Consider the following 27,407-nt stretch of genomic DNA (forward strand, 5'->3'; position numbering starts at 1 on the left):
ACCAGAAGAGAGAGGAGGAGGACGACGACCGCCCAAGAGGCCCCAGACAGGGACAACGGGGACGGGGCCGCGGCCGGGGACGTGTCGAGCAACAAGAATGGCAGATGGCCCTTGACGCCACCCGGGACCATACTGCATGAAGGGACCGGGAGGGCAGAGTCCCCACTGACCCTCTGGTGGAGATCCGGGTGGGGACGCAATTAATGAAGGCCCTACTAGACACTGGGGCCCAGCGATCTGTTATCACCACTGCCATAGCCCCGGCCACGAAAGAAACCATACCGATTGTGGGTGCCTCCGGGAAGTCACTCACTGCTCCCCTCCTCAAGGAACGCCAAGTCCAGATCGGAGGGACGATGGTGTCTCACCAGTTCATACATATCCCCGGATGCCCAGTCCCCCTGATTGGCCGAGACCTACTGTGCAAACTCCAGGCCACCTTGAAGTTTAAGACCACGGGTGAAGTAGAAGCTCATTTTGAAGACCGACCGGTGACGCTTATCTGCCCTGTGCGGGAAGAATGGAGACTACACGCCCCCCCTAATTGCAGGCCCTGACGACTGCCGTTACGGCCAGGACACCCCTTTCGCACGGCAGAGGAGAGCCCTAATGGCTGGGGTGCCCAACGTATGGGCAGAGGTGAACCCCGGTGGACTGGCCGTTAACGCCATCCCCATCTGGATTGAACTCAAACCAAATGCTCAAGTCGTCAACCAAGGGCAATACCACATCCCTTATGCAGCCCGGCATAGTATGCAAACTCATCTACAGAAACTCCTTCAACAAGGGGTCCTCAAACCGATCAGATCTGCGTGGAACACCCCACTGCTGCCAGTCAAGAAGCCAGGAACATCAGAGTACAGACCCGTCCAGGACCTGAGGAAAGTCAACAACCAGGTAGCCGACATAGTTGCTCTTGTACCGAACCCCTACTCCATCCTAGCCCAAGTGCCAGCCCAGACCAAGTGGTATAGCGTCATTGATCTGAAGGACGCCTTCTTCTCCATCCCTCTTGCTGTCGACAGCCAGAAGTTGTTTGCCTTCACGTGGGAAGACTTACAGACTGGAAGTAAGCAGCAATTTACATGGACCCGGCTTCCCCAGGGATTCAAGAACTCGCCTACCCTTTTTGGTGATCAACTTGCCCAGGACTTGAAGATGTATCAGGACGAGTATGGGCCGGTCGTTCAATACGTGGACGACCTGTTGGTGGCCCGTGAAACGTACACGGACTGTGCAGAAGCTACCCTTTACCTCTTGAAAACCCTGGAAGCCCAGGGGTACCGAGCCAGCCGGAAGAAGGCCCAGATATGTGAGATCGAAGTCGAGTACCTGGGTTTTCGCCTCCGAGAAGGAACCCGAAGGCTCGGTACCCCCCGAACCCAAGCCATTCGCAATCAACCCACTCCTGCAAATAAGAAGGAATTGCAGGCATTACTAGGAGCAGCTGGGTATTGCCGGATCTGGATCATTAACTTCGCTGTCCTGACCCAAGACTTGTATGCCAAATTGAAAGGACCTGAACTCGAGGGCCAAAATCTCCAGTGGGAGAAGCACGAACTGAAAGCCCTTCAGGACCTCAAGGAGGCCCTTGTGGCCCCACCAGCGCTCGGACTGCCAGATGTGACCAAGCCGTTCCACTTGTTCATCGACGAAAAGAAGGGATTGGCACTTGGAGTCCTTACCCAACTGGTCGGCACCTGGCAACACCCTGTAGCATATCTCTCTAAGGGCATGGACAACGTGGCACGAGGATGGCCGGGGTGTCTCCGAAGCATTGCGGCGGCCTGTCTACTGATACACGAGGCCAATAAACTCACGTTTGGCCAAACACTCTTTGTGACTACACCCCACACCATCTACGGCCTGCTCGAGAGCCACGGACCCAGATGGATGACCAACTCCCGATTGGTTAAATACCAAGCCCTCCTGTGCGAAAATCCGGAGGTGCGGATCCTGGACACAACCAACCTTAATCCCGCTACCCTCCTTCCAGCCCCTGAATCACCATTCCACGACTGTGAGGAGGTAATGGCCACTGTGCATTCTAGCAGACCTGACCTCAAGGACCAACCCTGGCAAGGGGGCATCATCCTGTTCACCGATGGAAGCAGCCAGGTGATAGAAGGAATTCGAAGAGCTGGCTATGCTGTCGTGTCTGAGGACCATGTGATCGAGGCTATGGCTCTGCCACCCGGAACGTCAGCCCAGAAAGCGGAGCTGATCGCCCTCACCAGAGCCCTCCTGTGGGCTGAAAGAAAAGTTGTTAACATCTACACCGACTCCAAATACGCTTTCCTCACCCTCCAGGTGCATGGGGCCTTGTACAAGGAGAGGGGATTTCTGACAGCTGAGGGGAAGGGACTTGCAAATGCCACTGAGATCTGCCAATTACTCGAGTCAGTATGGAAACCGAAGAAAGTAGCTGTGATGCACTGCAGGGCCCACACAGGCCGGACGGACCCTATCGCCCGGGGAAATCAGCGGGCAGACGACGCTGCAAAAAGGGCGAGTCAACTCCCTTACCTTTCTCATTCCTCTGACCCTGTACTAGTCGTTCACCTCCCCACAGAGACCCCCATCTATGCCCCACAAGAGACTGAGTGGGCCCGGCAAGAGGGCCTGGAGTCACGCAATGGCTGGTGGGTACTACAGGATGGGCGCATATGGATACCCGAAGCCTTGGCCTGGACGGTGGCCAGGGAGGCCCACAACCGCACCCATCTGGGCAAGGACGCTCTGGGGCGCCTGCTCGAGAAGACCTACTACATCAATAAATTGTCACTCTGGACCAAAAATGCCTCCAGCCAATGCGCAACTTGTGCCCGGAATAACCCGAGGACGGGGCCCGGTCCTACGCCAGGACATGTTCTCCGAGGCACTAGTCCGTTCCACGTCTGCCAGATTGACTTCACGCATATGCCCCCAGCCAGGGGCTACAAAGCCATCCTCGTCGCCGTGAGTACCTACACCGGATGGATTGAGGCCCAGCCCACCAGAACGGAAATGGCGAAGGAAGTCACTTCCTTATTGATCCATCACCTCCTGCCGAGATACGGCCTTCCCAGACAGATAAACTCTGACAACGGTCCTGCATTCGCCAGCGAAGTAACACAACAACTCAGTACAAGGCTGGGCCTCGATTGGAAGTTACATTGTGCGTGGAGACCCCAGAGCAGTGGAATAGTGGAGAGAGCTAACCGATCCCTGAAGAACCAGCTGGCTAAGCTATGCCAAGAAGCCAAAGCTAAATGGCCCGACCTGCTCCCACTGGCCTTACTGCATCTCAGGTGCACTCCCAAGGCTACAGGCCTTACGCCCTATGAGATGATGTACGCCCGGCCGCCACCCCTACCCTCCTTTCCCGACTCCTTGCAGATACAGGGCAAGAGCTCCCTAGTAAAACAGATGAAGGCCCTACGCGAGGTAGTGCAGGACATCCAACAGTACACTGAGAGTGTAGGTCCTCTAGTCCTTACTAGTCCTACACATCAGTTTAGGGTGGGGGATGAAGTCTGGGTAAAGGAGTGGGATGAATCTGACTGTTTAAAGCCCAAGTGGAAAGGGCCCTCCCTTGTTCTCCTAACTACCCCAACCGCTGTTAAAATTGCAGGAAGTCCCATGTGGATACATTGGACCAGGCTGAAACCCGCTGCACCTACCGGCGGCACACCTAGAGTTTGGACTGCCCGTCAACATCCTGACGCTCCACTGCGGCTGACCCTAACGAGGAAGTGAACCAGGTCCATGCCTACCCAGCAACAGAAGCTCAGCTATTGGACCCACTGCGTCTTTGGCTCCCTGTTTATTGGAGCCGTCATTGTAAGTCTCATAATCTTCCTACTGCAGAGATTGGGATACCTCTCCCCATACATATGATGCTGAATCTACTCTTCATAATCCTCCTTTGCCCATCCTCGAACCAGCCTATCACCCTGAGTCAGAACTGTACTGAGTGTTTGCGCTCAGTACGTCATCACATAGAGGGGGGATATCACCTGGTCACCACCCTCATTCATCAGTCACAGCCTCCGGAAGGCGATTGCCGGCCCCTTCCGGTTTGTGCCATTACGACCCCGACTGGACTCCAACAGTTTCACAGGTGCCTCCAGAGCAATCTCACTATCTGCCACAGCCCAGTCAAGCCAAGATACTACAATGTCACCCTCAGTGTGGGGCTCCCCCAGTACGTCGGGTCTATGGGAGTCCAGGGAGACGGCATCCTGTATTACGTAAATTCCACCCGCATTATTGCAGGTGGTACTCAAACTGGCCACCCTTACCTTCGACGTTTGTGTTGCTATAGACAGACACCCCTGGTCCCACAAGTGCGGAAGTCTAGCTTGGCGCAAGGCCTACGCAAATGATCACAAGTATGTTTGCCCCCTTACTTTAGACGGAAGATATGGTTCTCCTTGGTCTTGGCTACCTTGTGCAGCAGACACCCGGACCTCGGGATGGGAACGAGTGTGTGCCTACACAGGAGGCGGATACCCCGGATGTCCCGGTCTAGGTGAATTTCGCAGGGGCTCCGACAACACCGTGCTCCTTGAATGGCCGCTGAGGGGACCCGGGACCCCCTGGAGACAAACTTGGGGTTTTGGCATCGACAGGGCCGGAACGGACCCTATAACCTTCATCACCATCAGCCAGAGCCTTGAGGAGAAGGCACCCACACACTATCAGACCACGGTTGTCGGGTACCAGGACGTATTCGACGAAATTGCTCGCGCTGAGGAGGCAGCGACTAAGTTCCCCATTTCTCCCGAAGCTCGGAACATGTTCCTCAACCTGGCCGAAAACATTGCCCTCTCCCTAGGAATTGCCAACTGTTTCGTCTGTGGAGGCACCGACATGGGTGAGCAATGGCCCTGGGAAGCGAAGGAGATTCACCAGCACATGTGGGACGCCCTCAACGCCACCAACATTACCTTTCCCCGGCGTCAGAGGCCTTATGAATGGGCCCTGAGGACCAACATCATAGGTACCCTCTGCGCTAGCCGGGCTCCCTCGAAGCGCTATTCCGTCCCAGTGGGAGATTCCGCTTGCACGGGGGTCCTCCAGTTTAATGGAAGCCGAACCACCTGGTGGCAAACGGACAACCTGCCCGCCCCGGTGCCCATTTGGACCGAACCCACACTGAATACAACCTGGACATACGGGGGAAACGCCTCCCTTAAATGGATAGCCCCGGAGGGCTACTACTACATTTGCGGTCGCAGGGCCTATGAGCAGCTCCCAGCCCGCTGGTACGGTACCTGTCTCTTGGGCACCGTCCGTCCTAGTTTCTTCCTCCTGCCCCTGCGCGTAGGCGAGACGTTAGGTATACCTCTCTATATGGAACAGGGGCCTGGAAACATGGGCAGGTGTAAACGGTCCCCTCGAGACACCAAGCCCAAGGTCCAGATAGGAGACTGGAAGGACAACGAGTGGCCACCAGAACGTATCATTCATTACTATGGACCGGCCACGTGGGCTGAAGATGGCACATATGGGTATCGTACTCCTATCTACATGCTGAATCGCATTATCCGTCTGCAGGCAGTGCTCAAAATACTCACTAACGACTCGGCCTTTGCCCTTAACATCCTGGCACGCCAAACACCAAATGATTACCGCAGTTTACCAGAATCGCCTGGCTCTTGACTACCTCTTGGCCCAGGAGGGTGGGGGTGTGCGGCAAATTTAATCTCAGCAACTGCGCCTACAAATTGATGACCAGAGTCACGTCATCAGGGAGATTACTGACCGGATGGTGAAATTGGCTCACGTCCCTGTCCAAACCTGGAACAGCGCCTGGGATTGGACATCCTCTTTAACCAACTGGCTACCGACCTCTGGGAGCCTCAAGAGTCTCCTCGTTATGGGTGGCCTGTTTTTGTTGTCCTGCTTATTAATACCTTTGTCTCTCCCCTTTGTTTTCAGGTGTCTCCGCTCCACCATGGAAAGCATCGCTGACCGCCGAGCAGCCGCCCAACTCATGGCTCTCCAGATGTATTTCCCCATCCCCCAATCCGATGTGGATGAAGCAGAATTTTGTTCTCCCGAGGCAATTAACGGGCCAACGCCCTTGTGACAGCACAAGACCGGCTACAAAGGGGGGGGGGGATTCCACTAGGGACCCTCCGTCTCAACCCCGGCGAAGCAACCAGCGGCTGCGCAAGGGCCTAGGGCTCCCTTTTTGCCTCCCTGCTAATGCTTCTTGTCTCTCTCTTCCCTTTCAGGCTTCTGGAGATGATACTCTCCACCAGAATGGATGTTCAAGTATCAAAAGGGGGGAATTGTAGGAGTGGATCACTGAACACTGGATACTACTGGACCAACAGAACAACCTCAAGCTCTGTGCATACTGATGGACTTTACTTTGTGCATACTACCTCTGCTTCTGCCTTTTTTGGGCATATTCCATACTTGAATGTATTGGACATTTAAGTTCTCTTGTACTGTGCCTTAACCACAACTTGTCAGTTTGCGCTGCCTTGCTGCCTATTAGTGTAAGACAGAATGCAGGTGCAGTAGATATACAGCTTGTAACAGTAGTAGCAAGGCTTGCACACAAAGACCAGCTTGCACGTAGGCGTCACATGAATAGATGGCCTTGGAGGGTGTTGCCACCCCCACCCTGCATTTCTGAGCCTAACGAACCTTATCTCCTCTGCTAGAAAGGAGCATTGTGTGTGTGTAGAAGAAGATGCTAAGTTTCGTTTCCCTTGCCAGTATCATTTCAGTATTATGACGTATGTACTGTGAACTACAAATGTGTACTGTAAGAACTACAAATGTTTACTGCGCATGTCCACTGTGATGTATAAGGGGCCTAATGCGCAGGCCCAGCAGGGAAGTATAAATGTAAGTGTCAGATGATTTGTGACACACAGTATCCTGAGAAAACTCAGTGCTGTTCATTGCTAGCAATAAAGCTGCATTGCTTTGGAACCAATTTGCCTTTTGTCTCCTGATTCACTTAGCCTGTTTCAAAACCACTTTGAACCTCTGTTTAGAGGGAGCTAGTGGTATACAAGAAATACATCACATCACACCTCGTTAGGTATCTGTCCTTTCTGGCTTATATTTAGTTTATTTTTACAAATATTCACTATATTTATGTTATACTAGTAAAAAGGCCCGTTCGGAAACAATGAAACGACCGCTAGCCAGGTTTTCCTCGTAGTGTGTATGTTAGAGTGAGTGTGTGTGTGAGAGTGACTGTGTGCGAGAGAGAGAGAGATTGAGTGCTTGTGTAACTGTGTTTGAGTGTGTGTGTTTCAGAATGACTGTGTGCGAGTGCGTATGTTGGACACAGTGAGTGACAGAGACAGAGTTTTCCGAGAGCTACAGTGTGTTTGACAGAGCGTCTGGTTACCCCCCCATTCGTACTTTTCCCTTTTGTTGGGCCCCCTCCGTTTCCTCCCTCTTTTCCCCTCTCTTGCCTTCCCCCTCCCCATCTCTACTGAGTGAGTGTGTGCCCCTCCCTCCCCACCTGCTTTTCCTTCTGTTAAGCAGTTCTGTCTTCCTTCCCTAATGTCCTCCTCCTCCATGCCAGCATTCTGACTTCCTTCCCTGATTTCCTCCTCCTCCATGCCAGCATACCCTCCCAGGCAGAGTTGACCCTGTTGCTATGAGATTAGGTTGTGTGTGTTGATGTCGGTTACCGAGGGTGGCTCCGTGATCTCGGTGCAAGTTGTGTTTGTGTGATGCTCTTTTTACCGCCCCGCCGTCGACGTCATCACTTACCGAGGGGGGCTCAGGATCTCCGTCCAAGTTGTGTATGTGCGACACTGTTTGTTCCGCCCTGCCGTCGACGTAATCGCGTGGTGACGTGAGGGCGGAGCTACACGTCCCACTCTGGTTTGTTGGATTTTTTTTTGGCATGCCCGCTACTCCTTGGTGCTGAGTGCAGTTATTTCTTCCTTCCCTTATTCCGCCTCCATGGCTGGTAGCTTTTTGTGAGGTCGAAGCGCTGCCGGGCCGCCTCCTCTTCCACATTCCGCCCTCTCTCCCGCCTCCTCTTCGTCGTTCCGCCCTCTCACCTGCTTTCGGCTACTGATTGGCTCCTTGAATGTGCTCCGCCCTCAACGTCATTACGTTTGACGCGAGGGCGGGGCCCACAGACTGTGTTTCTGCTGCTTCAGAGCTTCGAACAAACGAACTGGCTTTATTGACGTCAGTGGTCAATGGAACGTTGAGAGTGCTTTTTATGTCCAGATGGGGAGTGGCCTAGGGCGCAGATGGGCGTGGCTGAGTGCGGGAGTCCGAATAGCCTAGGTCAGGAGCCACAGTTGGAGTGAGGTGAGCTTCAGAACGTCTGAGGGGGATTCAGAATGTCTGAGGGGGATTTTATTTATATAGATACTACGATATTTCTAAAGTACAACTATGGTCTGTATTGAATAAAGGATGCTTAACTGTTTTTTTGTCAGTTACTCCTGGATCACATCAGGCACTCTCTCCTTTTTACAGCATAATTTTAGTTTATGTCGTGGAAAGGCTGACAGTCGCACAACAGCGCATGGTTCAGGATAAGGTATCTTGCAAGGATACCTCACAAACAGGGAAGGTAGGGTTTCTGGATAGTGAGGTTGGACAAGAGACCGTGGTAGGCCAGGTGCCTTTAAATACAACTAAAGATCAGACAAAAGATGGGAAATCAATAGTGTCAAGCACTAAGCATCATGCAAACAGGAACAACAAACACACTCTGAAATGTCTATATGCAAATGCTAGGAGTCTACTACTACTACTACTACTTAACATTTCTAAAGCGCTATTAGGGTTACGCAGCGCTGTACAATTTAACATGGAAGGACAGTCCCTGCTCAAGGAGCTTATAATCTAAGAGACAAATGTAAAGTCAATCTGATAGGTCAGGCAGATTGGGGCAGTCTATATGTTCGAAAGGTTAGGTTCCGAAAGCAGCATTGAAGAGGTGAGCTTTGAGCAAGGATTTGAAGATTTGAAGCCTGCAAAGTCCTCGAATTCAAGGATCAAATCTAACAACTCCTCCAGAGATCTCCGAGGCTGAGTAATATGCATTAAGAGATCATCAGCAAAAGCTGAGATCTTAAAAAGTAGCACATCCAATAGGTACCCCAGCAATCTCCGGATGGGAAGCAATTTCTCTAATAAGGGGATCCACAGACAACACAAAAAGCAATGGAGACAAAGGGCAACCCTGTCTTGTACCACGACTTAGAGAATTCCGAAGATCTCTCCCCATTAACTCACATAAAAGCCTTTGGATCTGAACAATCCTACCACCTCTCCAAAGAAACATTCGATCCCAACCTTCCTCAAGATTGCAAAAAGGAATTGCCACGCAACCCGATCAAAAGCCTTTTCTGCGTCGAAGCTTATCAACAAAGATTCCTCCCCAGAACGTTCCACTGCTTCCCATGAAGCCAATATTGATCTAATGTTTTAGTTGCCATCCTGCCCTTCACAAAACCCACCTGTGAGGGAGAAATCAAGTCTGGAAGTACATGAGATAATCTATTTGCCAAAATGTTTGCATAGAGCTTCACATCACTATTAAGGAGAGAAATAGAAAGACCTCGGATCCTTCGGGGACCTCGCAGGCTTCAGAAGTACAATCATTTGAGCAACTTTAAATGACTCTGGCATGGTCCCAGTCTCCCCCATTGAATTAAAAAGATTTAATATTGGGGTCTTCAACTGATCGCAAAACAATTTATAGAATTCCACACTAAGGCCATCGGGGCCTGGCGCCCAATGGAGCTTACTTTGTTGGAGTGCCAGCAATAAATCACCCTCTGTAATGCAGTAAGAAATTCTCTTTGCAAGGGTGTAATCTTGGGTAAGGATAGGTTATCTAAGTACAAATTACTGTCTAGCATAATATCTGTAGGTTCTTGATACAATTGTTTATAATATTTCCCAAAACAGGCCGCTATCTCAGTATCCGAGCGTACCCATCCCCCACTGGAGACCTGCAAGTGCAATATCCTCGGTTGCCCCTTTCTTCTTTTCATTAGTCATGCCAACAAGGCCCCCACCTTATTCCTGTGTTGGAACAGCTTATATCGATAATACAATTGGGATTTTCTCGCTCTTTGATGGAGCAGCTCATTCAATTCTTTCTGAGAAGTCAGAAGGGCTTCCCTAGCCTCCACTGACCGCTTGACTCCATATTGGAGGCATTGCTTTCGGACTATCTTCTGCAACTGGAGAATCTCCTGATCGCTCACTTTCCGAATATGGGCTCTATAAGGGATTATCTCCTGGGAGAGTTGGAATATATTGCACTAAATGAAAAATTGGATATAATAGGCATTACTGAGAACTGGTGGAAGGAGGATAACCAGTGGGACACTGTCATACCGGGGTACAAAGTATATCGTAGTGATAGGGTGGACCGGACTGGTGGAGGGACAGCATTGAATATTAATGAGAGCCTTGACTCAGATAGATTACAAATTCAGCAGGACACAAACCACACCTTTGAATCATTGTGGGTTGAAACTCCATGTAGAAAAGGGAAAAGGACGGTGATAGGAGTGTACTACTGTCCGCCTCGCCAGGATGAGCAGGAGGACGCAGCAGAAATGATAAAAGGAATCAGAGACGCAAACAAAATGGGCAATGCGATAATAATGGGTGACTTCAATTACCCAAATATAGACTAGGGCAAATCTGACATCGGGACCGCCTAGAGAGGTACAATTCCTTGATGAAATCAGGACAGCTTTATGGAGCAGCTGGTGCAGGAGCCAACGAGAGAAGGAAAATTCTAGACTTGGTCCTTAGTGGAGCGTATGATCTGGTGAGGGACATTATGGTACTGGGGACGCTTGATAACAGTGATCATAATATGATCAGTTTTGATATCAACCTTGAAGTAACTATACATAGGAAGTCAAATACGTTAGCGTTCAACTTTAAAAAAGGAGACTATGATAAAATGAGAACGGTTAAGAAAAAAAACAGAGGGGCAACTGAGAGGGTAAAAACTGTACACCAGGCGTGGATGCTATTCAAAAGTACCATCCTGGAGGCCAGGCCAAACATATTCCGCGAATTATAAAAGAACTGACGGAAGTCCAAAAGCCGCCGGCGTGATTAAAAGTGAGGTGAAGGAAGCTATTAGGGCTAAAAGAACGCCTTCAGAAAATGGAAGAAGGAACCGTCTGAAATAACAAGAAGCAGCATAAGGAGTGTCAAAGCAAATGCAAGGCGCAGATAAAGAAGGCCAAGAGGGATTACGAAAAAAAGATAACAGTAGAGGCAAAAAAAAAAAAATAGTAAAAAATTTTTTCGGTATATTAAAAGCAGGAAGCCGGCCAAAGAATCGGTGGGTCGCTGGATGACCGAGGGGTAAAAGGGGCGATCAAGAAAGACAAAGACGTAGCGGAGAGACTTAAATTAATTCATTGCTTCGGTCTTCACCGAGGAAGATTTGGGTGGGCTACCGGTGTCGGAAATGGTATTTCAATGCGGACGAGTCGGAGAAGAACGTACTGAATTCACGGTAAACCTGGAGGACGTAATGGGGCAGTTCAGCAACTGAAGAGTAGCAAATCACCTGGACCGGATGGTATTCGTCCTAGAGTACTGATAGAACTGAAAAATGAACTTGCGGAGCTACTGTTAGTGATATGCAATTTATCCTTAAAATCGAGCGCGGTACCGGAAGATTGGAGGTTAGCAATGTATCGCCGATTTTTAAAAAGGTTCCAGGGGAGATCCAGGAAATTATAGACCAGTGAGTCTAACGTCGGTGCCAGGGAAATGGTAGAGGCTATTATTAAAACAAAATTACAGAGCACATCGAAGGACATGGATTACTGAGACCAAGTCAGCACGTCTTTATAGTGTGGGGAATCTTGCCTGACCAATTTACTTCAATTCTTGAAGGCGTAAACAACCATGTGGACAAAGGGAGCTGGTTGATATCGTGTATCTGGATTTTCAAAGGCGTTTGACAAGGTGCCTCATGAAAGGCTACAGAGGAAATTGGAGGGTCATGGGATAGGGAGGTAATGTCCTATTGAGGATTAAAAAACTGGTGAAGGATAGGAAACAGAGAGTGGGGTTCAATGGGCGAATTCACAATGGAGAAGGGTAGTTAGTGGGGTTCCTCAGGGGTCAGTGCTAGGACCGCTGCTCTTTAATATATTTATAAATGATTTCGAGATGGGAGTAACTAGCGAGGTAATTAAATTTGCTGATGACACAAAGTTATTCAAAGTCGTTAATTCACGAAAGGATGTGAAAAATTACAGAAGGCTTTACGGAGACTGGGAGAACTGGGCTGGCTAAATGGCAGATGACGTTTAATGTGAGCACGTGTAAGGTGATGCATGTGGGAAAAAAGAACCCGAATTATAGCTACGTCATGCAAGGTTCCACGTTAGGAGTTACGGACCAAGAAAGGGATCTGGGTGTCGTCGTCGATAATACACTGAAACCTTCTGCTCAGTGTGCTGCTGCGGCTAGGAAAGCGAATAGAATATTGGGTATTATTAGGAAAGGTATAGAAAACAGATGTGAGGATGTTATAATGCCGTTATATCGTTCCATGGTGCGACCGCACCTTGAGTATTGTATCCAATTCTGGTCGCCGCATCTCAAGAAAGATATAGTGGAATTGGAAAAGGTGCAGCGAAGGGCGACAAAAATGATAACGGGGATGGGACGACTTCCCTATGAAGAAAGACTAAGGAGGCTAGGGCTATACAGCTTGGAGAAGAGACGGCTCAGGGGAGACATGAGTGGAGTGGAACAGGTGGATGTGAAGCGTCTGTTCACGCTTTCCAAAAATACTAGGACTAGGGGGCACTCAGCCGTTGTAAGTTGAGGAGGGTGTGTTAAACGGCCCACACCTTGGCGGGACATTTGCAAGGAGATTCCAGAAAAGAGAGTCTACTATCAGACGAACCAATTCTAACTTGTACCTGTCTCTGATAACCTACAAGACCCATTCGTCAGATGTTACACTGGTCCACTCCACCAGAAATAGGGACAGTCTGCCCCCAATAACCGGCTGGATATGGACCAGGACCCTATCATTGGGCGGACCTGACTGCGGGCTGGGTTCTGTTACCAGAAAGGAAGGCCCGCCTGTCACCTCGAAAGGGCTGAGGCCTCTGAGAAGACCTTGCTCTCTGGCCACCGACTGTTCACGTGCAAACACATCAGGAGAGACTGATAGAATACATGACCAATCCATATATGGTATAAGGCTACGTAATGGTTCTGATTTATGGGAAATCACATGATTTCTGGGAAAATGTACACCACCCGGACTCTCATCCACGCTCTCATTACCTCTCGCCTTGACTACTGCAACCTACTCCTCACTGGCCTCCCACTTAACCATCTATCCCCCCTCCAATCCGTTCAGAACTCTGCTGCACATCTTATATTCCGCCTGAACCGATATACTCTTATCACCCCTCTTCTCAGGTCACTTCACTGGCTTCCAATCAGATACCGCATTCAGTTCAAGCTTCTGCTTCTCACCTACAAATGCACTGTCTGCAGCCCCTCATTACCTCTCTACTCTCATCTCCCCTTATGCTCCTACCCGTAACCTCCGCTCACAGGACAAATCCCTTCTCCACCACCGCCAACTCCAGGCTCCGCCCATTCTGCCTCGCCTCACCCTATGCTTGGAATAAGCTTCCTAAGCCCTTACGCCAAGCCCCCTCCCTACCCATCTTCAAATCCTTGCTCAAAGCCCACCTCTCAATGTTGCTTTCGGCACCTAACCTTATACCTTTCAGGAAATCTAGACTGCCCCAATTTGACTGCCCCTACTTGACTGACTGTACATTTGTCCTTTAGATTGTAAGCTCTTTGAGCAGGGACTGTCCTTTTTATGTTAAATTGTACAGCGCTGCGTAACCCTAGTAGCGCTTTAGAAATGTTAAGTAGTAGTAGTATATGTGATGTCCGGGGAAGTATTAGCTGAGCAGACCTTGTCTTTCAGGATGTGCACTGCTGATTGGCAACCTGCTCCAGGGAGAAAACTATTTTGTTGTATTTGACTCTGTAAGATATCAATAAAGATAATAACTGATTGCGCCTAACTGAGCCTAAGTTCTCTGTCTTATTATTTTTTTGTGTTTTCCCCTCCCTGCGAGGGCTAAGGAAGGAAGAAAATAAATCACATTAACAGGTCAGTTGAATGAAGAGGGCAAAAGCCAGATTGAAGTGGATCAACAAAAGCTTGAGATGAAAGAAAGTCAAGACAACGGCGGTGAACACACGTTCAAGTATCTTGGATAGGAAAGGGAGGAGGGAGATGGGGCGATAGTTGGAAGGACAGGTAGGGTCCAATGAAGGTTTTTTGAGGAGCAATGTGACTACGGCATGTTTGAAGGCATCAGGAACAGTCGCAGTGGAAAGTGAAAGATTGAGGATATGACAGATAGAAGGGATGACAGTATGAGAGATAGTGCTAAGTAGATGGATGGGAATAGGATCAGAGGAACAGGTAGTTTTGAGGAGTAAAGAAAACGTGCAGTTTCCTCTTCAGGAATTTCAGAAAAGGAAGAAAAGGAGGCAGGGGTTGAAGGAGGGTTGAGTGAATGGACTAAGGGAAGAAGAGGTGGAGGTGACTTTCACTCGACTATTTGCTGGAAACTTGGTTCAGATATTGCACTTATTGAAAATGTTAAATTTGCCACAGAAACAAAAATCCGGTTGAATTCAGAGGCTCTGTATCTATGTCCATATTTATGCCTCATGCAGACAATCCTCACAGCTGGTTCTTTCAATTTCCTTCTAACTAATTTCCTCATGGTCAATCTACCTAATTCTACTTTAGCACATTTATTTACTGTTCTCCCTCCAGCGATCATTGAAAATTTGATCACCCTGGCTTTGGCAATACAAAAATCTGGTAAGTATACCAGTGTTTAATTATAACAACTATTGCAATGTAGCTCCACCACCGTTCAGGGCTGGTGTTAAATATGCTGGGGCCCAGGGCAAAATTTGGTAAGGGGCCCCAAAGCCCACCAGCAAACTATTTCCTTCACCTTCAGACAGATTTAGGGCTTCCTCTAGCATATAGGCCCAGGTTAATTGCCCCATTTGCCCTCTCCTATGTCAGCCTTGCCACCATGATCTCTTGCACCAGGTGCTGTATTGTAGCATGGATTACATGTAAAGCAGTTCTCTGGTGCTGTGTTCCAGCAAAGATGAGATTTAAAGCGCATGAGTCCAGAAGCAGACAATTTGTGACCACCTCCGGGAAACAGAAGTGGAGGAGTGACCTAGTAGTTACGGTGGTGGACTTTGGTCCTGGGGAACTGAGTTTGATTCCCACTTCAGGCACCGGCAGCTCCTTGTGACTCTGGGCAAGTCACTTAACCCTCCATTGTCCCATGTAAGCCGCAATGAGCCTGCCATGAGTGGGAAAGCGCGGGGTACAAATGTAACAAAAATAAAAAAGTCACCAGACTTCCCAGTGACAGTTGCATTTATAGCAGTTAGACATTGTATTTTTCTAGCATGACCTAGAGTAAGGGTTCCCAACCAAGTCCTCAGGACACATCCAGCCAGTCAGGCTTTCAGAATATACACAATAAATATGCACAAGATAGATTTGTATACAAAGGAGGTAGTGCAGCATTTCCCAAACTGTGTACCACGGCACCCTGCTGCACTGTGATGAACTTACAGGAAGGATCCTGTTCATGTCCTCCAGCTGCTTCATGACATTGCCCGAGAGAGGCCAGAAGGTGTGCACTGGCTACAGCCTGTAGAAGTAATCTTTAGCAGCGGAGGGGGGTGGGGGGGTGAGAATGCAAAAAAGGCATCTCCACTTGGCAGATTTCAAAGTGAAGCAGAACCGTTCCACTCTGCCCTGGTTATTTTTCACTCTAATTTTTGGCTTTGCCGTGGGTGCACAGCATGAAAGAGCCTTCCGATTTCCTGTCGACTCCTTCCTAGAGCTATGGTGAGCGCAGGGAGCTATTCAAAGGGATCAGTAGGAGCTGGACCGCCACTGCACTGGGACCCTGGTGTGAAAGCGTCTTATTTCTTACGAGAGACCCAGTTCAAACTTCATAGTGAAGCAGGCTGAGAAAGCACAGAAGCAAGTAGCGCTGCTCTCTTATAGCTGGTATGAGTGAATCAGGGAATGATTATTGTACTGGTTAAAACAGGTAGGGAGCAAACCATTTCTGGTTCTTCCACAAGGTAAGACTCCATGCTGCTTCGGGGTGGGGGTTGAGGTGACCCGAGAGGAAATGTCTGGTAGGGGGAGGGGAGACCCGAGAAGAAATGTATGGCTGAGAACGGGGGAGGTTGAGGAGGGGGAGGGACCTGAGAGGAAATGTCTGGCAGAGGGGAGGGGAAACGTGCCTTGCATGGACACTAAAGACATCATGAATTGAAAATGTTTGGGAACCACTGAGGTAGTGCATGCAGATTTACCTCATGCATATTTATTGTGGGTATCCTGAAAACCTGACTGGTTGGGTGTGTCCCAAGGACCAGATTGAGAACCCCAGACCTAGAGTGAACTTCACATTATTTATTTGGATTTATTTACCACCTTTTTGAAGACATTAATCACGTAAAAGTAATACATACCTCGTTCAAATTTAAAGCAGCAAAAAACTGTCTGTTTTCTTTTATGTTCTTTAGTCTTTTTCCTTTCATAGGCACACAGGTGAGGAAATCTGTCCTGGGAAAAGAACAGGAGACGTGGAATTACTTGTTCAAATCACAATTACCTCAGTCACGCCAATAAAATGAGTCTGAAAGTGAATGTTGAACGCATGACACAAAGGCATGCTCCTCTATGTAGGTTTCAAGTACACTTGCGATACATCTTGGGAGTGGGTGGCATGTTTGGGGTAGGTTGAAGTTCATAGGACTTTAAGCAGGGAAGCTCTCAAGTCTATAAATGGGATTTTTCTATGCATGAGTGGTTGGGGGTAGGTGTGACTACATGGGTGGTTAATGACTGGGTGCCGAGTAAGATTTACCTCATTACCACAATTACCCCCCCCCCCCCCCAATCTGTTGTCATCCTTTCTTCTCCCTCTTTCCTCTCCTCTCACCTAGTGCAATACAGGAGTTATCCTGTTGCATTCCATCAGGATAACTCCTATAATCAATGTTTTGTCTGATGGTTGTGTGGGAAGAAGAGAGAAAGCACTGAGTGCAAGTGTTGATGTCATCCTGAACCTAGGGCACTCACACTCAAGGAGGAAGCAGATGAGTTTACACAAAAAAACAAATGTGTGGAAAAAATTATGTTCTTACCTGATAATTTTCTTTCCTTTAATCATACCAGAACAGTCCAGACTAATGGGTTGTGGTCCATCTACCAGCGGAAGGAGACAGAGAAAATAGTTCCAAGTAAACCGCCCCTTTAAGGGTATCGTGCAGCCTGGAATGTTCAGTATTTCGAATAGCCAAGCAATGGTGCTCTGAAGTGTAGAAGAAAACACAGTTAATACCAAACAGGCAAACTCTTGGAGCCAATATGCAGAACTTCACTGTTCCTGCTTGGCCAAAGGCAACTGCAACCTCCCCTCACAGTAAAGTAAGCGGGAGGGAATGGTCCATACTGAGCTTGCTCACGCACATAGAAATCTACCCCTGAATCCAAGGAAAGAACTCCATGATGCCAAGTAACAGGAATCATACAGAGCTGGCATAACAACAAGTGGCAGGAGATTGAATAGAGAAGATGAAGTAGGCAGTGCTGTAGGACATCCCAGCATATTGAAGTGTCGTGGAACAGCCAGGGATACCTAAAAGAAACAACACTCTGACAGACTTTAGCCAGGGAGGGCATCTGAACTGGTCTGGTATGATTAAAGAAAAGAAAATTATCAGGTAAGAACATAATTTTTCCTTCCTTGTCATCTATACCAGACCAGTCCAGACTAACGGGATGTAGCAAAGCAGTTTCCCAAAGAGGGGGGGGGGGGAGAAAAGAAGAATGCAGAAGGTTGAAAAATCAACAAAGCTATATACACAGCAAAAAGCTGATCAGCAGAAAAGGATTTGAATATCCAAACCACCAGGCTACCAAAATGGAACAGAGGTAGACACTAGAAAAGGAACTGAAGCCGTAGGACGTAAAACAAATGTCCTGAGCAAAAGAAAAATTACATACCTCTGTCCCGAGAGTAGTAAAAGAAGCAGCAAAAGATACTCATGCCAAAGGACCCCCCTTGGAAGGAAGGCAACAGTCGTATCCGAGCAACAAGGAGAAGAACTGTCTCTCCTAGACCAGGATCCACTTCTCCGAATCTTGGCAGGACAAAGACTAACTTCCAAACCTGCCGGTCTGCCTTGAGTCCAAGATGGTCGGATGAAGCAACCCTAACAAGTACTAGGAGTACGCAACCCCAAACAGTGCGCCACACTTCATAGAAGAAAGGAAGCAAGGCCCAGGAACCATCCAGACCTGCGCCTAGTGAGAATCAAACTCCACAGAAGAAGAGACTCCAGAGCTGCATGCCACACACAGACAAGGAGCTGCGTTCCACAGGCAGACCCAGAGCTGTGTTCTACACGCAGACACAGGACTGTGCCCCACGCTGAGACCTGCAGAGAAAGAACTACACTCAACATGTGACAATGGAGCTGCGTTCAACAAAGGTTGCAGAATAAGCAGTGAAGGAACTTCACTCAACATGCCATGATAGAGCTGTCCTGAACATACAGCGATGGAGCTAAAGCCAACCTGGAGCTGAGGAACTGTGCCCAGCATGCAGCGATGGAGCCGTGCTCAACATGGAACTGCATGGAATAATGAAGCTGCCCTCAACATGCAGCGATGGAGCCGCGCTCAACATGCAGTGATGGAGCTGTGCTCAACAAGCAAAATGCATAGATGGAATCCGGGGAAACAGCCAGAGAAGAATGTGCTGCCAGGAGGCCAACAGGAAAGAAGCACAACTTGTGGAAATGCAGACCTGGAGCTGCACTCCCCTGGCCCAGAGGGACTAAAACTACAAGAAGAGAAAGCCCTGCACCCCAAGAGACACTCTCGGCCCCCAAGTGGTCTCTGAGCCACAATGACCGCCCTCCTAGGCAACCGATACGGAGCAGCAGTCAATGTAGAGAAAGAACTGCCTCCAAGAGGGAGGTAAGCATCACAGATCTGGAATCCTCAGACCATAGGCAGCAAAATGCAGCCGTAAGGCAGTAAGGAAGAAACAACTTTCGCCAGGCCAGGAACAAACAGGAAGCTGGCCACTAACACCAAACTGAGGGAAAACCAGCTAAGGGAGAGTCAAACTCCAGACCTAGGATAGAACCACTTCCCTGTAGAAAAGTAGAGAAAAGCGCAGAGGCGATAATCCAGATGCACAGCAATAGATCTGCTCAGCAGGAAAGAACTGCATCCCTTACAGAAAAAGGAAGGAGTGCCAAATGTGCCAGGACGCGCCTGAAACTAGAAAAGGCAAAATCCGCCTGTGCCAGGCTAAAACTCCCGCCCGAAAGCAATGGAAGCAAGGAAGAGCTGAGGCAAACTAGTTCTAAAACGGCACATTCCAGTAAAGAGACACTGAACCGAGTCCAAGCAAAAGACTGGCAAGAATGGCGCTCCCGAGGGTACTCAGAAGAGGGATTTGAGCTAGCGGTTGCACACCAAGGACAACTCGGACCCTCGCCAGAAGGAAAGTACCCTGCAGACAAACCAGAGCAGACAGGAGGATCCACGGGGCGAGAGAACCAGAACCTCCCTAAGGAAGGGAGGAAAAACTACTGCCAAAACAAGAATCAAATAGCAGGGGCGTCTCAAGCAAGATGCCTGAAGCAGCAGAGACCGGACGGTCTGAAAAAGAAATGACCAACAGCCGCGTAAGGCTGACAGGAATGAAAAAATAGCCCTGCAAGCTCATTTTCAAAGCACTTAGCCTCCCAAAGTTCCATAGAAACCTATGAAACTTAGCCTCCCAAAGTGCTTTGAAAATATGCCTCCTGGGCTAAAAAGACCGAGCCTGCAGCCAAACGGAGCCAGCGAGACACTTCCCCCACTTTGAAAATGGTAGACTAAGACCTCCAAACCGCAAAGGTACAAGTTCCAGCAACGGGATAATAAATCAGGTAACAGGCAAGAGAAAGAAGGAAAAATAAAGTTTCTTTTTTTTTTTTTTTTTGTAAACCACCTTCTTCACTAGTGAAAGGAATTAACAAAGGTTTACTTCAGAGGCAGAAAAGGAGGGGAAAACAAAGTTTCCTTTTTTTTTTTAAACAACCTTCTTCACTAGTGTCAGAAATAAATAAAGGCTTACCTCAGAAGCAGAAATTCAGATATACCTACCACCACAGAAGAGAAGAACCCCAAAGGGGAGACAAGTTACCCCATGCCACAATCAACCATCACCCTGCTAGAAAGACAGCCAGGGGAGGAAGGGGAGGGGAGGGAACCAGCGTCACTGGATATCACTCTAGCTGGCAGATGAGGAACTCAGGACCACTGGGTAACATCTAAAACTAGCCCCAACACAGCTACCAGCACACCCCTGGTTCCACTGTCAACAGAAGAATCTGGGACAGGAGCTACCAGTCAGCCATCCAGAACAGCTGCATGATCCGTCTGTCCACCATCCGCTAGGAGACAGAGAAAATACTGAGCATTCTAGGCTGCACAATACCCTTAAGGGGCGGTTTACTTGGAACTATTTTCTCTGTCTCCTTCTGCTGGTAGATGGACACAACCCATTAGTCTGGACTGGTCTGATATAGAAGACAAGGAAAGTAATGTTAATGCTTGAAACACTATGACTTGCACGCCACGCTGCAGTTCTTATTCTGAATATTTGGCATCTACATACCTCTGCCTCTCAAGCAATGGGCTTCCCAGGTTGATTACCTCATCATACATGAACATTTACAATGGCAATGCCCCAGTCACCAGAACACAGCAAAAAATCATTTTCTAACTCTTGAAAGGGGCAGAGCTGGCTGCAGCTGAGACAAGAGCCAATAGAGGCATTGACACCAGGTTATTTTGCCAGCACACAGGCCTCATCTCTCCCTTCAGCAACTAAAGTTTTCATTTCAGAAGCACATGCACTTCCAAGATGAGAACTACATGTGTACAGGCAGACAAACCCTCCACAAGACAAGCTCTCACTCATATGAAGTGTGCCTAAACATTTTTCAAAGAGTTTCTGATTGAGATGGTGAAATTAGCAATATCTATTACCTTCCTTTCCTTTAGTCCTGTATGTTTGGATTGTCTCCCCTTCCTATCAGCAGATGGAGGTAGAGAAACTGAGATTGCCAGTATGCGGACCAGTGCTCAGTGGAAAACTCCAGTATGCTTCTGCCAAAGCAGCAGAAGGTCCTATATACCACACTCCAAACTACTGCAGCCATATTAAATGCCATTAAAAAATAGTAATGCATTCTTTTTAAGAACACCATAGAGAGAGAGAAACAGAGAATAGTTTATTAAAAAAATTTGCTTGACCGATCTAGCTACTGAGGCAGAGCAGAATGGTGTACAATCCATACTTTATTCAGAAAAGAAGGGAACTCCTATAACAATAAGAAATATAAGCATTCACACCAGAACAGAGAAAAAAAAAACAGAACACACAGAAGCAAGAATGGGATAAACTGCCTCACACTGGAGAGTCCCATCAGGCTGTCTCTCCAAAAGCTTGTTTGAAAAGCCAGATTTTAAGGTCTGATTTAAAACTCTTTAAGGACGGAGAGTACAAGACTGTTCCAAGTGTGAGGGGAAAGGAAAAAGAAAGCACGGTGTCGTGTGGATTCTAGTTGAGGGTGCTTAGGGCTTGGAAGAACTAAATCGATGATCATTTATTGAACAAAGGACTCAGAGTAGGGAATGGTAAGACAAGCGAGGTCAGAGGCACCAATTCTAAGGGCTTTAAAAGTTAGTAGGCTATTTTATAAGTTATTCGGTACTTGACGGGGAGCAAATGGTGAAATTTCAGAATTCGGGTGGCATGATCAAAACAGCTGGCAGGTGGATGGCTGTGTTTTGTAGAGTCTGTAAGTTTTTATTGAGGAACGTGACAAGCCTGCACAGATGACATTACAGTAGTCTAGGCAGGAGACAAAGAATGATGGGATGAAAGTGTGAAAATCGTCATGGTTAAAATAACAGCCTATGGCCCGCAACTGAAAAGTCAAAGAAACAAAGTTTGGCTAGGCAAATCTCATCCTATTGCACCCTTCTCTTCCATCCGCTAAACTCCAGACTCCATTTCCTTTATCTTGCCACACCTTATGCCTGGAATAGACTTCCTGAGCCATTACGACAAGCTCCATCCCTGCCACCTTCAAATCTGGGCTAAGGCCTGTTTGATGCTGCCTTTTTAATTCCTAACTTGTCACCTGCTGTAACCTTATCTTGTCTTCTCTCTTCAATAGTCCCCTTTTCACGTCTGTCTGATTTAGATTGTAACTTCATGTTCAATTGTGATACGCTGCGTTAAGACTGGTAGCGCTGTAGAAATGATTTGTAATAGTAGTAGGTGGGAAATCTCAGGTAGGAAGAGAGACAGAGGAATCTAGAAGAACCCCCAAATAATTAAAATGCGAGAGTGGCATACAGAGAGACCAAAAGGATAATGGTGGAGGATGGAGGGGAAGTAGAAACAGAAAATCAGCAAGTAACAGTATTCATAATAAGTTGGTGCTCCGTAACCAGTGTACAACAGAATCAAGGCAGGTCAATAGCGGATAATAAAGGGGAGAATGGATTAGTAGGATAAAGGAGAATGTCATCTGTATACAAGTCAGTCAAGATACCAAAAGATTGAATTAAAGCTGCCAGAGGGCTCATGAATATATTAAATACAAGTGGAGAGAGGATCAACCCTTGGGGAACACTATGGTGGAAAGTCCTTTTCTGTGAAACAGAAGTTGGGGGTGATGACCTGAAAAGTATTCCAGGGAGGATCACAGGTTGGTACAGCAAGACTAAAGGAGAGGAAAGGGAATCAAATTAATGGGTATGACTACATTAGCATCCAGCTGAATCATCCTGTACAATTGGGATGTATCCAAGCAGAGACAAGGACCCCTGAACGACAGCTCTGCCAAAGTTCAACTGGGATCTGGCCAGGACATCTAGTCTGTAATGCTTTACAGAAGAACACAGTTGTAGGGACAAAACCCTGCATAAAGCACTAATCTCCACTATGAACCTGACTCTTACAGACTTGGACATTGGCAGAGTTTACAGTTTATTCTGACAAGCAGAACAGGGCAGTGTACAAACAATAATTAAAATGGTAAAGAAACAAGAGGCTTGATACTGTGAGAGGCCTCTAGGACACTGCAGAGACATCAAGTCTGACAAAGGTAAAACAACTGTTTGCAACAACAACATTTATTGTACTTGGGACAGAATGAGAGCATCCCGATGTCATGTTCCAGTCAACCTGGCACCAATACCCGAGGAGAGGGTATAAGAACTCTTCCTTGAAGCTGTTAACAGCTAGTTGGCCAGCAAGCTGTTATCTGATGGAACCGAGATAACGGCCACAGCCTGCCACAGGACAAAGGCTCCTTAATCTGTTGCATCACCTTTCTGCTTACAACCTAAGACAGTTCAGTGCTCTCTATCTGCACCTGCAGGTAGATGGTCTCTGGATTCATCTGCTGCTGACGCTAAGCAATAGTTCCTTATTAACTTGTCCTATACTGCACATAATGGACACACATTTTAGACCAGTTTCCTACCTCTCTTATCAACTAAAGGCCTCTGAAAAAATTTAGTCTGCAGGACTCTTAGGCTAACTTTAGTGACCATTTTCGTGTCTAAACATTGTTTTCTTAGGCTCTCTCTCTAGACATCAGCGGCTTTAACTTACTAAAGTCTCCAATGACCTATTACTGGCTAAATCCAGCGGTCAATATTCCATCCTCATTCTTCTTGATCTTTCCGCTGCTTTTGACACTGTCGATCACAGCATACTTCTCGATACCCTGTCCTCACTTGGATTCCAGGGCTCTGTCCTTTCCTGGTTCTCTTCCTACCTCTCCCTCCGCACCTTTAGTGTTCACTCTGGTGGATCCTCTTCTACTTCTATCCCTCTGCCTGTCGGCGTACCTCAGGATTCTGTTCTTGGTCCCCTCCTCTTTTCTATCTACACTTCTTCCCTTGGTTCATTAATCTCATCCCATGGCTTTTCCTACCATCTCTATGCTGATGACTCACAAATCTACCTTTCTACCCCTGATATCTCACCTTGCATCCAAACCAAAGTTTCAGCGTGCTTGTCTGACATTGCTGTCTGGATGTCTCAACGCCACCTGAAATTAAACATGACCAAAACCGAGCTTCTCATTTCCCCCCCCCAAACCCACCTCCCCACTCCCCCCATTTTCTATTTCTGTTGATGGCTCTCTCATTCTCCCTGTCTCCTCAGCTCGAAACCTTGGGGTCATCTTTAACTCCTCTCTCTCCTTCTCTGCTCATATCCAGCAGATTGCCAAGACCTGTCGTTTCTTTCTTTACAACATCCATAAAATCCGCCCCTTTCTTTCCGAGCACTCTACCAAAACCCCCATCCACACCCTTGTCACCTCTCGTTTAGATTACTGCAATCTGCTTCTTGCTGGCCTCTCCCCTCTCCAGTCGGTTCAAAACTCTGCTGCCCGTCTTGTCTTCCTCCAGGGTCGCTTTACTCATACTACCCCTCTCCTCAAGACCCTTCACTGGCTCCCTATCCGTTTTCGCATCCTGTTCAAACTTCTTCTACTAACCTATAAATGTACTCACTCTGCTGCTCCCCAGTATCTCTCCACACTCGTCCTTCCCTACACCCCCTTCCCGTGCACTCCGCTCCATGGATAAATCCTTCTTATCTGTTCCCTTCTCCACTACTGCCAACTCCAGACTTTGCGCCTTCTGTCTCGCTGCACCCTACGCCTGGAATAAACTTCCTGAGCCCCTACGTCTTGCCCCATCCTTGGCCACCTTTAAATCTAGACTGAAAGCCCACCTCTTTAACATTGCTTTTGACTCGTAACCACTTGTAACCACTCGCCTCCACCTACCCTCCTCTCTTCCTTCCCGTTCACATTGATTTGATTACTTTATTTATTTTTGTCTATTAGATTGTAAGCTCTTTGAGCAGGGACTGTCTTTCTTCTATGTTTGTGCAGCGCTGCGTATGCCTTGTAGCGCTATAGAAATGCTAAATAGTAGTAGTAGTCATATACCTGGTCTGTATCGCTGTCCTCACTCTCACTTTTGGTGGTTGCTCCATTTCCTTTCCTAGGTGATGCCCAGGTTCTTATACATTTCAAAGGTGATAACTGTATAGTGGGGATCTGCCGACTTGGGAATCCCTCAGCGGATACAGTCTCTAATCCATCGGATAGTCTCCTAATTTTGACTGCATTCCTGGGAAACTGATATAACTGACGTTTCTGGGGCTGGCATTTCCTTTGCTCAATGAAGAAAGCACTGATGATAGATCTGCCTTCTGACTCTGCCGATGGATGTGCATGCTGAGGTTTCCCCATCATACTCCTTTCTCTTTTTGGAACTGCAACAGATAAGATAAAGCACAATATTCAATATTTAAAACATATCCTCAGGAGTCCAGCTCATTTCAAGGTCAAGAACAAATCACAGAAACAGCATTTCAAGGCCTACTTTGCATGAACTCCTAAAATATAACAATACATAATAAAATACAGTTAGACATTAATGTAGCATTCATATGGCATTTTAAAAAGCAAAGATCATTTCTTTCTGATCCTCTGTGACTCCCTTACACCTCCCAATAGCCACCACAGTAAAATGCAGCATTTCTTCTGCTAGAATTTAAAGGGCCACGTATCTATGCATAGCATAATTGATGAAAAAGCCTTTGAAAAGATCTGATAAAAGCTATGATTATGTCCTAATGCCCTAATTTAGGCACTTTGACTGGTGATATTACCCTCCACCTTATCCTGGGCCTGAGAAGCAGTAGTCCTATTGTTATGAATAGTCAGGTTAAACAGCTTAGATAGAACGGAGATATAACTATGGGACAATCTTTTTTGATGGCGTCTTTGGATGAGTATTTTTGTACACAAGTATTCTTCAAGGCACTGTGAGTGAGGATATTATGCAGCTCAGGAAAGAGGTAAGGCATTGATTGGTAAGTTCAATACTGTCAGCAATACTTGGGGATGATATGTGTTTATAACCAAGACTCTATCATGTTTGGATGCCATGTGAAGACCTTGTTGAGCAGACTGGATGGACTGTGGTCTTTTTCTGCCATCATTTACTTTGTGGGGTATAATAAAGAGAGATTGCTATGGGCCAGAACTATTTTTTGATCAATCATAAATTTTATCAGCAAATCTTGGGGGTAGCCATGAGGGCAGCTTTTGCCCCTACAGTGGCTAATTTATGGCTCTGTTTGAGCCAGTCTGGAAAATAGGGAGGAACAGATCCAGTATGGTAAATGCTGGTGGAGGTTTAAGAACATAAGAATAGCCATACTGGGTCAGACCAATGGTCCATCTAGCCAGATTTGCTCATAAAATCCTGCTTCCAACAGTGGCCAATCCAGGTCACAAGTTCCTGGCAGAAACCCAAATTAGTGATAGCATGGAATGTTGCTAATCCCAGAGCAAGCAGTGGCTTCCCCCATGACCATCTCAATAACAGACTATGGACTTTTCCTCCAGGAAATTGCCCAAACCTTTTTTTCAACCCAGATACGCTAACTGCTGTTACCACATCCTCTGGCAACGAGTTCCAGAGATGATATTTTTTCTTCTGACCAAGTACCACTGTGTATTTGGAAGATTTTATGAATGGATGACATCCCCCTTTTAAACTTGAATTTCAATACCATCACACATTTTAACATTCTTGGATGTGCAGATCACACACAATCCTGCAAAAAAAAAAGTTGGTTTGCTGTCCAAGTGTAACCGGATATTAGCAAGTAAATCAAGAGGCTCGAGGCAACTGATCTGAATCAAGAAAACTTTATTGCTAGCAGTGACGCAGCTGAGTGGCTCAGTAACACTGCGTGCCCTGTATCATTTGCCACTAACATTTATAGGTTTTATCAGCAGTCATGCGCATTGAGTTCACAAAAGATTACACAGAAGTCAGGAAATCGAAACTTATCACACAGTTCATTCTCATTACACAGACCAAAGGAATATACTGATAAGCATATGGCAGAAGCGAAACTCAGCACAAGCTATAACTTATCTGGTTGCACCTGAATCCTCTAGGCAAACTGTCCTTTTTGCAAGCTTCAGCAGTTCAGCTATTACAAGTTATAGCTTCTTTAGCAAAAACACAATAGAGTGTCGTTTATAGCAAAAGCCTAACCCTGAATCTCCAGTCTCTGTAAAGCTGCCCCCAAAACAAGGACCTGAAAATCCTATCATATTTGCTGCTATTGTAATCGTCTCAGGAAAATAATTAGTTATGTAATCCTTTTATGATAAAGATCTAT

At 47.4% G+C, this 27,407-nt stretch overlaps 1 protein-coding gene across 1 annotated transcript in view; it reads right to left on the bottom strand.

Annotated features, from left to right (window-relative positions):
* The window catches only part of WDR76 (WD repeat domain 76), a 96,997-nt gene that overhangs the window by 63,974 nt on the left and 5,616 nt on the right, over nucleotides 1-27,407 (bottom strand). The window contains 3 exon segments of the mRNA XM_030192886.1: nucleotides 16,564-16,623; nucleotides 16,625-16,657; nucleotides 25,150-25,478. Of these exon segments, the coding sequence (XP_030048746.1) occupies nucleotides 16,564-16,623; nucleotides 16,625-16,657; nucleotides 25,150-25,478 (422 nt within the window).

This window comes from Microcaecilia unicolor, chromosome 1 (genome assembly GCF_901765095.1).
Source record: "Microcaecilia unicolor chromosome 1, aMicUni1.1, whole genome shotgun sequence".
Taxonomy (NCBI): Eukaryota; Metazoa; Chordata; class Amphibia; order Gymnophiona; family Siphonopidae; genus Microcaecilia; species Microcaecilia unicolor.